The 13,238-nt window shown below is 34.9% G+C and overlaps 1 protein-coding gene across 1 annotated transcript in view; it reads right to left on the bottom strand.

Annotated features, from left to right (window-relative positions):
- SLC6A3 (solute carrier family 6 member 3) overlaps positions 1-13,238 on the bottom strand; it is an 881,868-nt gene that overhangs the window by 414,737 nt on the left and 453,893 nt on the right. The window contains exon 9 of the mRNA XM_044065141.1: positions 3,750-3,862. Within this exon, the coding sequence (XP_043921076.1) occupies positions 3,750-3,862 (113 nt within the window). The remainder of the gene's footprint in view (positions 1-3,749; positions 3,863-13,238) is intronic.

Raw genomic sequence — 13,238 nt, 5'->3', positions numbered from 1 at the left:
CTCTGTTCCTGATGATCTTTATGGGAATCTGCCTCCCACAGTGACACTTTGCCTTCTTGGATGACATGAACTCTAGTTAAACAAAATAAAGTACAAGGCCAAAGAAAATAAAAAATAGCAACCCCAACGGGGCTGTTAACTGACAGCTAGGCATTCAGCACAGCAACAAGGCATTCAGACCAATGAGCAATAATATCATTCAGACTGGCAGCAAAGATGTTCTGAGTAACTGCATCTGTATGTCACTTTGATGCACTATATCCTGTGTGGAGAGCACATGTGTGATGTATGGTGCATACACGATTAACAGTTTGGTATACTGGCTGAACATCTGGCTGCCATGGTGGGAGATCCCTATAGTAAAGAATACTGCAACCTTGGTATAGAAGGATGTCTAGGTTTGACAAAATTCAGTCTTGGGACCTCTAGTCTTTTCTTTATTCATCTCTGATCTTACGCTAGACCTACCTAACCTTAAGATCATAATATATACAGATGATACTCTCTTACTTAAAGTCAGCAGAGGACATGCTGCGCTTTAGAGTAATTTGCAATCCAAATGTTCAGGCCTTTGTTAGCAGATACACTCTAACCGACAAAATCTAATGTTATGGTATTCTCAACTACCACTCATTAGCCTACATTCAGCCCACAAAACACAAAAACTTCAAAATGCAGAATCGAGAATCTTGAGGTTTGCCTTGCTGTCAGATAATAGGACACATCATTGTGTTATACTGAGCAGGAACCATTAGCTCCCTATATCTAACCAAGCTTCTCTGCTATTAGACACACTGGTTTTCAAAATTCTTATATGTTACTGTCCTCTCTAAAAAGATGTCACTTAGAGAACAAGTCTACTCACTCAGAAGCAGTCAGAATGATACTCTTAATTTAGCCAAACCAAGATTTAAACAGGCTACCACTGAAAAAGGATTCTCAACAACAGGACCTGCTCTTTGGAACTATCTACCCTCAGATATGAAAAATAAAACGTTGAACTCCTTCTAAAAAAGTTTGAAAGACTTCTTATTTCAAGGGTGTAAATGTGCATGCCTTTGGGATACTGGCTAAACAAATAAATACACAAAGCAACTATATCAGCAGTATTATCTGAAATTATTTATGTATTTTCTTTGTTTTGACTAGTATTCCATTTAAGATAAGAACACCATTATTCTACTGTTATTTTATAGAACATACAGGAATACAGACCATACCAGAATACTTTTAGTAATTCCATCGTTGTACTTACAGACTATAGAGGAATACTTCTAGTAATTCTACCATTGTACTTACACAACATATATGAATGCTTCTAGTAATTCTACTGCTGTACTTACAGATCATACAGGAATACTTCTAGCAATTCTACTGTTGCAGTTACAGACTGCACAGGAATACTACTGTTGCACTTACAGACTGTACAAGAATACTTCTAGTAATTCTACTATTGTACTTACAGACTATACAGGAATACTTTTAGTAATTCTACTATTGTACTTACAGATCACACAGGAATACGTCTAGTAATTCTACTGTTGTACTTACAGACCCTACAGGAATACTTTTAGTAAATCTACCATTGTACTTAAAGACCATACAGGAATACATCTAGTAATTCTGCTGTTGTAGTTACAGACTGTACAGGAATACTTCTAGTAAATCTACTATTGTATTTACAGACTATACAGAAATACTTTTAGTAATTCTACTATTGTACTTACAGATCACACAGGAATACTTCTAGTAATTCTACTGTTGTACTTACAGAACATACAGGAATACTTCTAGTAATTCTACCATTGCACTTACAGACCCTACAGGAATACTTCTAGTAATTCTACGGTTGTACTCACAGATCATACAGGAATACTTCTAGTAATTCTACTGTTGTACTTACAGGCTCTACAGGAATACTTCTAGTAATTCTACTGTTGTACTTACAGACCATACAGGAATACTTCTAGTAATTCTGCCATTGTACTTAACAAGCCGTACAGGAATACTTCTAGTAATTCTACTGTTGTACTTACACATCATACAGGAATACTTCTAGTAATTCTACTGTTGTACTTGCAGACCCTACAGGAATACTTCTAGTAATTCTATCATTGTACTCACAAACTGTACAGGAATATTTCTAGTAATTCTACTATTGTACTTACAGATCATACAGGAATACTTCTAGTAATTCTACCATTGTACTTACAGGCCGTACAGGAATACTTCTAGTAATTCTACTGTTGTACTTAATACTTCTAGTAATTCTACTGTTGTACTTGCAGACCCTACAAGAATACTTCTAGTTATTCTACCATTGTACTCACAAACCGTACAGGAATACTTCTAGTAATTCCACTATTGTACTTGCAGATCATACAGGAATACTTCTAGTAATTCTACTGTTGTACTTTCAGACTGTACAGGAATACTCCTAGTAATTCTACTGTTGTACTTACAGACCATACAGGAATACTTCTAATAATTCTACCATTGTACTCACAAACCCTACAGGAATACTTCTAGTAATTCTACCATTGTATTTACAGACCGTACAGGGATACTTCTAGTAATTTACCATTGTACTTATAGATCGTACAGGAATACTTCTAGTAATTCAACTGTTGTACTTACAGACTATACAGGAATACTTCTAGTAATTCTACCATTGTACTCCAAACCCTACAGGAATACGTCTAGTAATTCTACCATTGTACTTACAGACCGTACAGGAATATTTCTAGTAATTCTACCATTGTCCTTACAGACCATACAGGAATACTTCTGTACATCATATGCTCTCTTATTCTAATTCTTCAGGCATTCTATTATTGCATGATTGTTTTGTATGCACATGCTATGTTATACCCACTGGACTAAATGTTTTGTAACTGAAATTTGTACATAATTTGCAAAATGTTTTTCAGTTGCTTATTTGCACCCAGGTTGTAACTGAAAACGGCCAGTAGACCTGCTTACCTATTCAGTAAACAAAATGTAAATAAAATAAAGAAAGTAAAAATGTGCTGGCCACCAATGCATATAGATTCTGTTTTTTTTTTTTTTGGGGGGGGGGTAAATGTTATGAAAAATTATAGTAATTTCAAATAACATCCTCTATAATGGTAATACCAGAGCTGTTTTATAAAACCATTTTGAGTGGAAGTTTATAAAGGAAAATTATTGCAAAATGTGAGAATAAAGTCTCTTAACTGCAGATATGTTTAATATTTTCACCCAGATGATGAGATGCTGATTGCATGTGTGTTTTCTGGGCTATTCATAAATCTTAAAACTGTTTTTTTTATTTAGTTTTATTTTAAATGCTGAAATTGCAGTTTTCTATGTAAAAATTATTTCTGGACCAATGTAAACATTTCTAACAACTATGATAATGAGTTTGAAACACAAAAAGAGACAAATATCTTCTAAAATACTGAAAAATAAAAACAGTGCAACAATGGCTGTCTACACAAATTTATAAAATTAGCCATGTCCCCTTGATAATTTACGATCTTTGATGTTTGACATTCAAAATTCTCAAAACTCATATATGTCACAGTTCTCATTTTATAAGTCATCACTGAAGAGTTTTATACGCTTCTACGCAATTTTCGTAAACCATATATCTCTATGAAAACAGGTTGTGACTAGTTTATTGTCATTTGCTGTTTTTTCTTCTTTTGTTTCTGATCAGTTTTGCAATAATTTATATCAACAACAGAACAATCTACAGTTATACTTACAGCACTGTCAATTCCTAACGTGAGTAGCATAATGAAAAAAATGACAGCCCAGACTGAAGACCAAGGCAGAGTAGCAATTGCCTCTGGGTAAATGATGAAAACAAGTCCTGGACCTAGAAGGATATAAACATGTTTATTCACTGAAAAAGAAAAATGTACATTTACAGTACATATACTATAATTCATGCCATCTGAAGGAAATGCAGCCACAATGTTCTGAGTCAAAACATAGATTGCAGTGGGCACAGGTCAGTATTCTTAAAGGGGCAAATGTCAAGTTAGACATGTTCATTAATATCCAATATTTTCAATGGGAAAATTACCCAAACTTCATGCAAGAAAACAAGCCAACAAGAGCCTCATTTTAATGAAAAGTTTGACACATGCTACAGTCTTAAAAGAATTACAGTTAGTTTTTAATAGCTGAATAGGTTACAACAAATATTATTAAAAGTATAGGGTTACAGTATATCACATAAATGCTGTCATTAAAATTCATATAACCGTTTCCGCCTAAAGATCTGTTTCTTTATGCGTGGCAATTTGAACATTAAGTACAGCACATTACATTACAGTAAAATGATAAAGAGCACCACATGGATACAATTTTAAAAGGCATTTTATGGAGGGACAAGCTAATACTACCATCACTGTAATCATTAAAAAGACTGTGAATATTAATCTGCATGTCAAAAGGCAAACTGTCAAAACAGATTCTAAATTCTAAAATAAGAATTCTCTATTATGAACCACCATTAAGACACTGCAGAATAGGTACGTCTGTGTAAAATGTACAGGGTATTTAGTAAGCACTTTATTTCATTTATATGTTTATGTTTTCTTAGCAGCTGGCCAATTATATTACAACACTACAATGTGGAAAGTTAAATTACAGAGGCTTTTGTGATAAGCTTTACCTTCAACATCAACATTTAGGAATTGAATTTTGGGCTAAGCTTCATCCCAGTTTGGTTGTACCTCCACACCACTGGCAAGCTAGTTACTTAGTGAGCTTTCAAAGTGCTTTGTGTCTAATTCATGTAATAAATGAAAGTAAAGGGAAGAATTGGAAAGAGAAAGGGCTTGCTTATTTCTTTGTTTCTTATTTCTTATTTCTAACTATTGTAGAAGTTTCTAGACCTCTATTTTAAATAAAATACAAACAAATTTTAATGTTAAAAAGGGAGACTGGTAAGAAATTCACAATTAACAATTTTTGTTATATAAATTCCAAGTTACATGAGATACAACCCTCTGAAAAAACATTACAATAAGTTGTTAAAGTCATTTACTATGGCACCAAATATTAATTTTCATTCCAAATATTGTTTATTCATATTATAGGTTCATAAGTAGGTACTAGGCTATCTGCCCGAGGGCATTTATAAGCCTATCCAGAGTGTGTCGGCTTTCACTGCCCCATTGATTAATTAACTGATCCTCTGTCAAGCAGAGCCAATGAAGTGATCCCAAGGGTGTATTTTCTGTTACCCATCCACTCGTCAAGGTTTCTCTTGAAGAGTGTTAGTGAGGGGCACTGCCTAATGTAGTTTGGAATTTTGTTCAAAAGCATGGAGAGTCAATGTGACAGGAATCTATCCCTCCAGCATGTTTTATTTATTGTTGTGGTGAGGTTTAGCTCACTAGAGAGAGTGGCTCCCAGTCACTTGGATTTCTTTAGGTGGAGCATATCCATCAATTCTGAGTTGGACATGGCTTTGTAAGTCAGGCAGAGACCACCTCTGAGTAAGCGATATGCCACTGAGTACAGCCAGAGTTTTTTTCAGTTGGGCTGCATAGGACATATGTTTGAGGCCAGTAATCCTCTTGGTGAGGTACTTTTGTGGTCTTTCCAGCTGTTGGAAGTGTCTTGTTAGGTATATCCCAAATGGGGCATTGTACTCTATGATGGGTTATTATACTAATTGTTTCCAAATAATAAGATTATAATACCTGAATACTATTGCAATTTTTATTTAACATTCTTATCCTAACCCAGGGCACTATTCACAAATGTTGTGTGTCATAGAACAGAAAATGACATGTCAATGAATGGTGTACAAAAGCTCTTTGTAATCCACAAAAGTTTTTACACAACAGGGTAAGATACTTTAAATAATATCCCATTGTCTAAGTTTACTACAAATGGTGCAATTGCAGATGATGCCTTCTCCCAGTTCTGTATGCAGTTCAGAACTTGCATTCCATCTACGTACAGTCCAGTCTCAAATGAGTAAGCTCTGGGACCTGAGTGCTGTATAAACAGTTGGGGTAGTGCTTGTCACTCAACTGATCCCTTCTCCTTGCTGGCATGTTACCTAGCTACTAGAAATGAGTGGCATATTAGTGTTACATTAAAAAAGACAAAAAATAATTTGCAAATTAGAAAAAAAAATCTACTCACAATGGAGTCTTCTGTGATGCAGACAAACCTGTTACCATAACTTTACATAGTCTCCACCTCCAGTAGAGATGCAGCACTTGTTGCAAAGATTCTAGTTTTAGCCAAATACCCTAATGTACCATGGTCTGCACTCATAACAACAGAGAGGAAAAGCTTAAAATCACTCCCTGTTATGATTGCAGACCAGGAAACATATTTAGAGCATTGCTGAGAGATTTAAACATCATGCAACAGTCCATTAAAGTGATAGCGCCTGGTGTTGCTTGTCTGCAGCCCTGACAATAGTATGACATTTTATGAATCACACTTATTGTCAGGACTGCAACTGAGTAACATCTGTCTGCAAATATAATGACCCAATTCTACTGAAGAACCATGATTTGAGATCAAGTAACATCTGTCTACAAATATCAGGAGTCAATTCTACTGAAGAACCATAATTTGAGATCAAGCAAAATCTGTCTACAAATATCAAGAGTCAGTTCTACTGAAGAACCATGATTTGAGATCAAGCTACATCTGTCTACAAATATCAGGAGTCAGTTCTACTGAAGAACCATGATGTGAGATCAAGCAACGTCTGTCTACAAATATCAGGAGTCAGTTCTACTGAAGAACCTTTCTTTTGAAATTTCCTGTTGGGACTACTATTTTTTGGGAGGTGGGTTTATTTATATGGCCATTTCCCTGATAGGATGAACATAATGTGCAATAAAAGTAGTCTATTTGCTGGAAATGTAAAACATTCACAAAAAAGATGCAAATATTTTATGCCTGTGATTTCTTAAGAAATGTTAGTCTGATCTGTTCAGTCTTAGGGGCAGACAGTTTTAAAGGAAATAAATAGTTGGCTTTAGTTAAGATTTCCATACCTTGATGCATTAATCTGATCAAAAATTAATGGTTGCAAGGAAAGTTAAAATGAGAAAATCGAATAAACATAGTCCTCCTACACTTAAGATTAAATTGGTATACAAAATAATTTAAACTAAAGAAATAAATGCAACTATTGTGTGTTCAAAAGAAAATGCCATTAACTGCAGAGCTTTATCTTAAATTACGAATTTTACTACAGCAGTATGACAACATTTTAAATCATCAATGGTACTCTTTCTGAATAATTATAGGTACTCATTAATGTCTGATTGCAATTCAGTAAATTTTCATTATTATATTTTAGTCAGTGTTATTCTTATATTTACCCTATCTATACATTTTCCTAATTAATATATTATGTTTTATATATTTTATATTTGTTTTTTTCATTTCTTACATAGTTTTCTCTGTTTCTCTCTTTTTCTGGATATCGCTTTGATAGATATGCTTTATAAATACAGTTCATGTTATTGCAATTTTTTATAATTGTAATTTCCTGCAAAATATTTACATATAATTTTTGTAATCTCAAAAAACTTTATTAAATATCTTTTGGAAGAAAAATAAAGTATTGTATTTAGTTTTATTAAAATGATATCCTAATGTTTTGTGCAAGAAGTTTCTCAAGCCTGTGCATAAAATATTCATTGTTTGTGTATAACCATACTTTTGAAAATAAAAAGAACAATATATATATATATATATATATATATATATATATATATATATATATATATAAAATCATTGTTATTTCTTCTATTGCTTTCCAGGTCAGGGGCTCTAAAAACACAGAATAAAAGAAGTGTAACAGGCATCTCTGTCTTGTGCCCCTTAAAATACTAAGATGTTTTGTAATTGCCCTATTATGCCTACAAACAGTTTTCAGAATATGCCGAAACTTTTGTAAAATGTTATTTATCCTAGAAGAAAAGGTGTAACCTACAGGTTCCTCCAAGAATAGAACAATTTACTGTCCTGAATGCCTCACCATCAGCTTTCGATCTACCTAGGATAATCACTACCCAGTCCCAGAACAGGTATCCAATCAAACAGGAAGCCAGTATAAAATCACATTCTGGTAATCCATGTTTGGCCTGAAAGAAGTCTTCTCTGATCTCGTATAGGGGGTGGGGTAGGGCTTGACTTCATGCAAAAAATAAGTTTAAAGGAAAAAGAGCTATGTTTGAGATTTGCTGTTCTGCATTTCCAGTCTTTTTTTTCTGTATGTCAACACTCAAGTACTGATATTTCAATAGGGAGCCCAGAATATCTGTCTAGGTGTCATTCATTCCCTACACTATATCTGAATGAGGACAGTGGTTTACTGCAAAGTTAATTTATTTATTTATTTCCAGTTTGATAACCGGGGAAGTCCACTGGGCCTGAAAGCCCGTTTTCAGTGGAGGCCCGGAGAGAAAAGCTCCATATTACAAATACATTACTCACATAAGGCTCTGTGTTCTAAAAACATAGCACATTTAACAATTTTACATGCAAAAATAACATTTTTATACAATTGTATCATTAGCATAGAAGAGAGAGAAAAAAAAAAGAAATTATACATAGATATGAAATGCAAAAGAAGTAAATCAGAGGAGAAGTATAGGAAAAAGGAGATGCAAAGAATTTAAAGGAGAAGAGATGCCAGGAGGAAGATAAAAAAGAACAGTTAAACTAAGATTCATTTTATTTTTGAGTAGAAAAAGTACATCTTATGAAAAGGTAAAAGATACATTTGTGAGAATAGGCATGTAGGCAGTGGGGAGGAGAGGATGTAAAAGGAATATATATATAGAGTTTAAACAGGGGAGAGAAAGGAGATAAAGAAGTAGACGGTGGGGAGCTGAGGAGAGAGTTGGAAGAAGAGGGACAAGAGGGAGAAAATTGGAACTGGGATGTAATGGAATCTAGGTAGGAAGTATACAATTACATTTTCAGTTTTGGGAGAGGTGAGAACGGAGAAGAGATTTGAATTGTTCATGGATTGTAGTGACTCTTAGAAGGGGAGGAAGCAAGTTCCATTTTTTTGCTATAGTATAAGAAAGTAGGAGGTGGCCAGGTGGTCGGTTAGGTTTATATACTGAAAGAAGATTTTGGTGGCCTGATCTTAGGGGCCTGAGAGGAGTGTAGAAGGGCAAGATATTAGATAGTGCAGGGCAAGCGGTGGGTTTAAAAATTAGTTTGTGTGCAGTAGTAAGTTGGAGGTAATTGAGATGATTAGGGAGTTCTAGCCATTGGCGACTATGGAGGGCGATGCAATGGTGTGCAGAATGAGAAGAGTTAGTAGCAAATTTGGCGATTTTGTAGTAGCAACTTTCAAGTTTTGAGGAGATAGAAGCTGAGAGGTTGGTTATGAGAGGAGCACCATACAATAGAGAAGGGAGAAGGTAGGTAGAGGCAAGTGTTTGTCTTGTAGTTAAAGATAGAAAGTTAGCATTTCTGTAAAGCATACCGAGCTTCTGATGTTTTTTTTTATGTTTAGTTGAATATGAGTATTAAATTTCAGGTGTTCATCAATGGTAACTCCGAGTAATTTTGCACAACTAACAACTTCTATTGGGGACTGGGAGAGGCTGGAGATCTTGAAGGATGGCTCATCAAGAGGCAGAGCTTTTGTGGTGGAGAAGAGAATAATATGGGATTTATTGGCATTAAGGGAGAGATGGTTTTGAAGCATCCAATTCTCTGTGGTTGTGAAGGCCAATTGGGTTTTGGCTTGGAGCTCGGGAAAGCTAGAGGCTGAGCAGATTAAAGTGGAGTCGTCTGCATATTGTACAATTTGAGAATGAGGAATTGCAGAGTGGAAATCATTGATAAAGACATTAAAGAGCAGAGGTCCGAGAATAGAACCCTGAGGGACTCCGGTAGGGGTAGGTAGGAAGGTAGAGGTACTCGTTTGCCATTTCACAGCTTGGGATCTATCTGAGAGATAACTTTTGAACCAAGAAAGGGAACTGAGGGAAAGACTGAGGTTAGAAAGGTGGTTGAGAAGGAGTGTGTGGGATACCGTGTCGAATGCCTTGGAAAGGTCAAGAAGAACAGTGGAGACAATATCTCCAGAGTCACGGGCATGGTTGACAATGTGTAAGAAAGAGAGGAGAGCAGTAATGGTACTGTGGCCAGGACAGAACCCGTGTTGAGTAGGAGTGAGGAGATGGCTATTGAATATATATATTGAGTATATAATCTCTTGGCAAATAAGTATAGAATTGAATTTGCATCAGGTGTATCCATCTGACATGTACTGAATCATTATATCATGCACTGATCTGAAGTGAAATGCTTCTAACATAACTGAAACTGTTTCATGTACTGTAACAAATACAGCTTCACAGTTGACAGTGAGCATTAATGTTTAAACACTTAACATCTGGGGTGAACCGCAATCTAGCTGGAAGCTTTCATGAAAGAGATGGATATTCATCACCTCTATTCAACCACAGGAGTGTACAGATTCATGGCCTAGGCCATTGTCAAGTATCTGACCAATAACCTAGCTCAAAGTGCTGTTGATTATATTTCTGTAATTATTTGGTTACCATGCAGCTCCTTTTGCAATATTAGTAAAGCAAGTAAAAATGTTGCATACTCCCCTTAACCTCATTTTCACCTACAGCTATGTTCATTAAAGAAGGACTTAAGATCTCTGGATAAATCCCTTCTCCCTTCTCCCTCATAGAAAGAAGTTTATGAATATTTTCTTATTTTTAATATACACAACTATGTGCTAACTCGTTACTTATTTAAGATGAATATGATAAAACAGAAGTGCAAGCTACAAGTTCACTGAAACATGATTACAAAATAAGCATGTGCCATGACCTAAAGTGCTAATCTTCTAGAAGGGAGTATATAGTTAACCCTGTTCTTCACTCTCTTCTACTAGAAACTGTCTCTATAATGCTGCTTCAGATCATATTATTTTAAACTCCATTTGAATTAAAAAGGGGATTGTAATTCAATTCAATATCTTCTTTTTTCATGTGGTCAAAACGTGACTTCCCCCTTATTTAGTACTTTATCTCCTTACTTAATGTAATCAACATTGAGGTTGCTACACCTGAGGAAAGGGGAAGATTCCCTCTTTCTAATAGATTCCTTTTTTGACTGCATTTTTGTACTCATGGTCCTTCATATTCACATCATTGTTGGGGTGTGTATTGTTCCCTGAAAATCACATGCTTTAAAAACCTCAAAAAAGTAAATACTTAAGAGTGCTTTGCTTGTTAGAAATGTATGCCTAAACACTAGCTCCTTTAATTATAATTAATGCACATTTAAACTGCACAGTTATTTATTTTAATTTTATAAAATTGAGCTTTGAACTTTGCCTTGCATCAGCACAGATAGACTAGGATGTTACCTCTCAGACAATCTGTGTGATTATATATAATTGTCCTCCCATGCTTCTGCCGATATACACAAGTCACCATGTTTACCATGTGCTGTTGTCAGTGTACTTATTACTCCAAAGACTCCAGATCCATAGCTGTTGCAGAGGCTACTCAGTCTTCTAGGTCTGGGAAAATACTCCCATCAGTCTCTTCAGTGATGTCAAATTTTCATCATCTTCAAGCTGTTGATTCTGTATATCACTGTATATTTTACCAGAGACATCTCAACTTTGATGAATTCCTTTTTCAAAGTAAATACTTCTTCTCAAAGTGACCTCCCCTCTCTTATTTCTTTGTAACTTCCTGTGGTGGGATATGTCCAATTCATTAATACTTAGACCTTCTCAGAGTTGTTGAGTATAGAAATGAGAATCTGATCCACTTCTATATTAGTATGTAATTCAAATGAATGAGTATTTAACATTAAATGTCTGCTTGGATCTAATAATCTGAAATTACAGGCTGAAGGATTGATTCATGCGAATTTCTTTTTAGTTCTCAAAGCTGTCAAGATTGCTTGGTTGTTGAGGAATGAGTTACAATGGTTGATAATGGATCTTGCATTAACAAAGTACAGCTCAGAAAAAGAAAACTACAACAGAGATAGCATCTTTAGTTCAGCAACTGTGTCACACAGATGCTCCATAAAAGATACTAATAGGTGGACCTTTAGAGCTTTGTGATATTTTAAAATGTACATTTTGCTTCTACAGATATATAAACTATAACAAGAAAACAGCAGAAAAGAACTTTGCTTTCTTGTAAAATCACTGTTTCCCATATTTTGGCATAGACTTCTGTTTCTGTTTTATTGTGATATGATATGTTCTATATTCACCTTGAATCTAGTGCTGACTATTTGGAAGTCCATGAACCAGTTCTTCTATGAAAGCCTAAATTTCTAAGTCTACCACAAAGTCTATAATTGGGGACTTTGAACTGCACGCCATGTTACCCTATTACCCTCTTTGTTTTTTTGAAAGACTCCTAGTATTTCAAACCCCAAAGTGCTCTCAGGTAAATTTAAATTTCATTGTAAATTTCTTTAAAAGCACAGTTGTTTATATATATATTTAATTTTTTTGGTGGGGGTAGTATTTCTTGGTGTTTTTTAGAGCACATATTGTTTTTTTTTTAATTCTACAAATTATTTTAAAGGGAACTTGGGCCTACTTTCAAGTTCTCACTCAGCAAACTGGAAGTATTTCAGATTAATTGGCTGCAAGGAATAAGTGTTTTTGGTCACATATAATATTTACTGCAGGTTGTTAGAGTATAAAATCTACCACAATAATATGGAAGTGGGTTACCTAATGGTACAAACATATCAATATCATATGCCATATAAATCCAACTTGCTTTTTAATACCTGTAAAGAGTGGGTTTGCTTTTTTGCTTTTCAACTTCTTCCTTTTCAAATAATGATATAGGAATGCAGGTACACAGGAATAAAAGTAGGCAAGTGATCACTGGGCAGACATAAGATGTCCAACAACATACATCTTTACACAGGTGCATTTTAAAGTTCTTGCCACATTTTACAAGCACTTAATCGTGCTCACATCTCAAATCAAACAGGGGCACACATGATACCCATGGTGTAAATCTGTGTCTACCCATCCAATCTTCAAGACTAACCTTAAAGGCAGACAAAGTGGCAGCTTGCTTGACATGTTGCGGTCACTTATTGTATAGGCTGGGGATATATTGAATTAGAAACCTATCCGTCCTGTGAGTTTTGTTTATTTTTTGTTTTAAATTTAGGTCTCTAGTATGGATATTTGTAGAGCCACTGGTTTTGTGAAGAACTGAAAG

The sequence above is a fragment of the Protopterus annectens genome, chromosome 3.part0 (assembly GCF_019279795.1).
Source record: "Protopterus annectens isolate FY-2018-M chromosome 3.part0, PAN1.0, whole genome shotgun sequence".
Classification (NCBI taxonomy): Eukaryota; Metazoa; Chordata; order Ceratodontiformes; family Protopteridae; genus Protopterus; species Protopterus annectens.
Note: the sequence above shows the minus strand (reverse complement) of the source record. Positions and strands in the feature narration are given on the sequence as shown.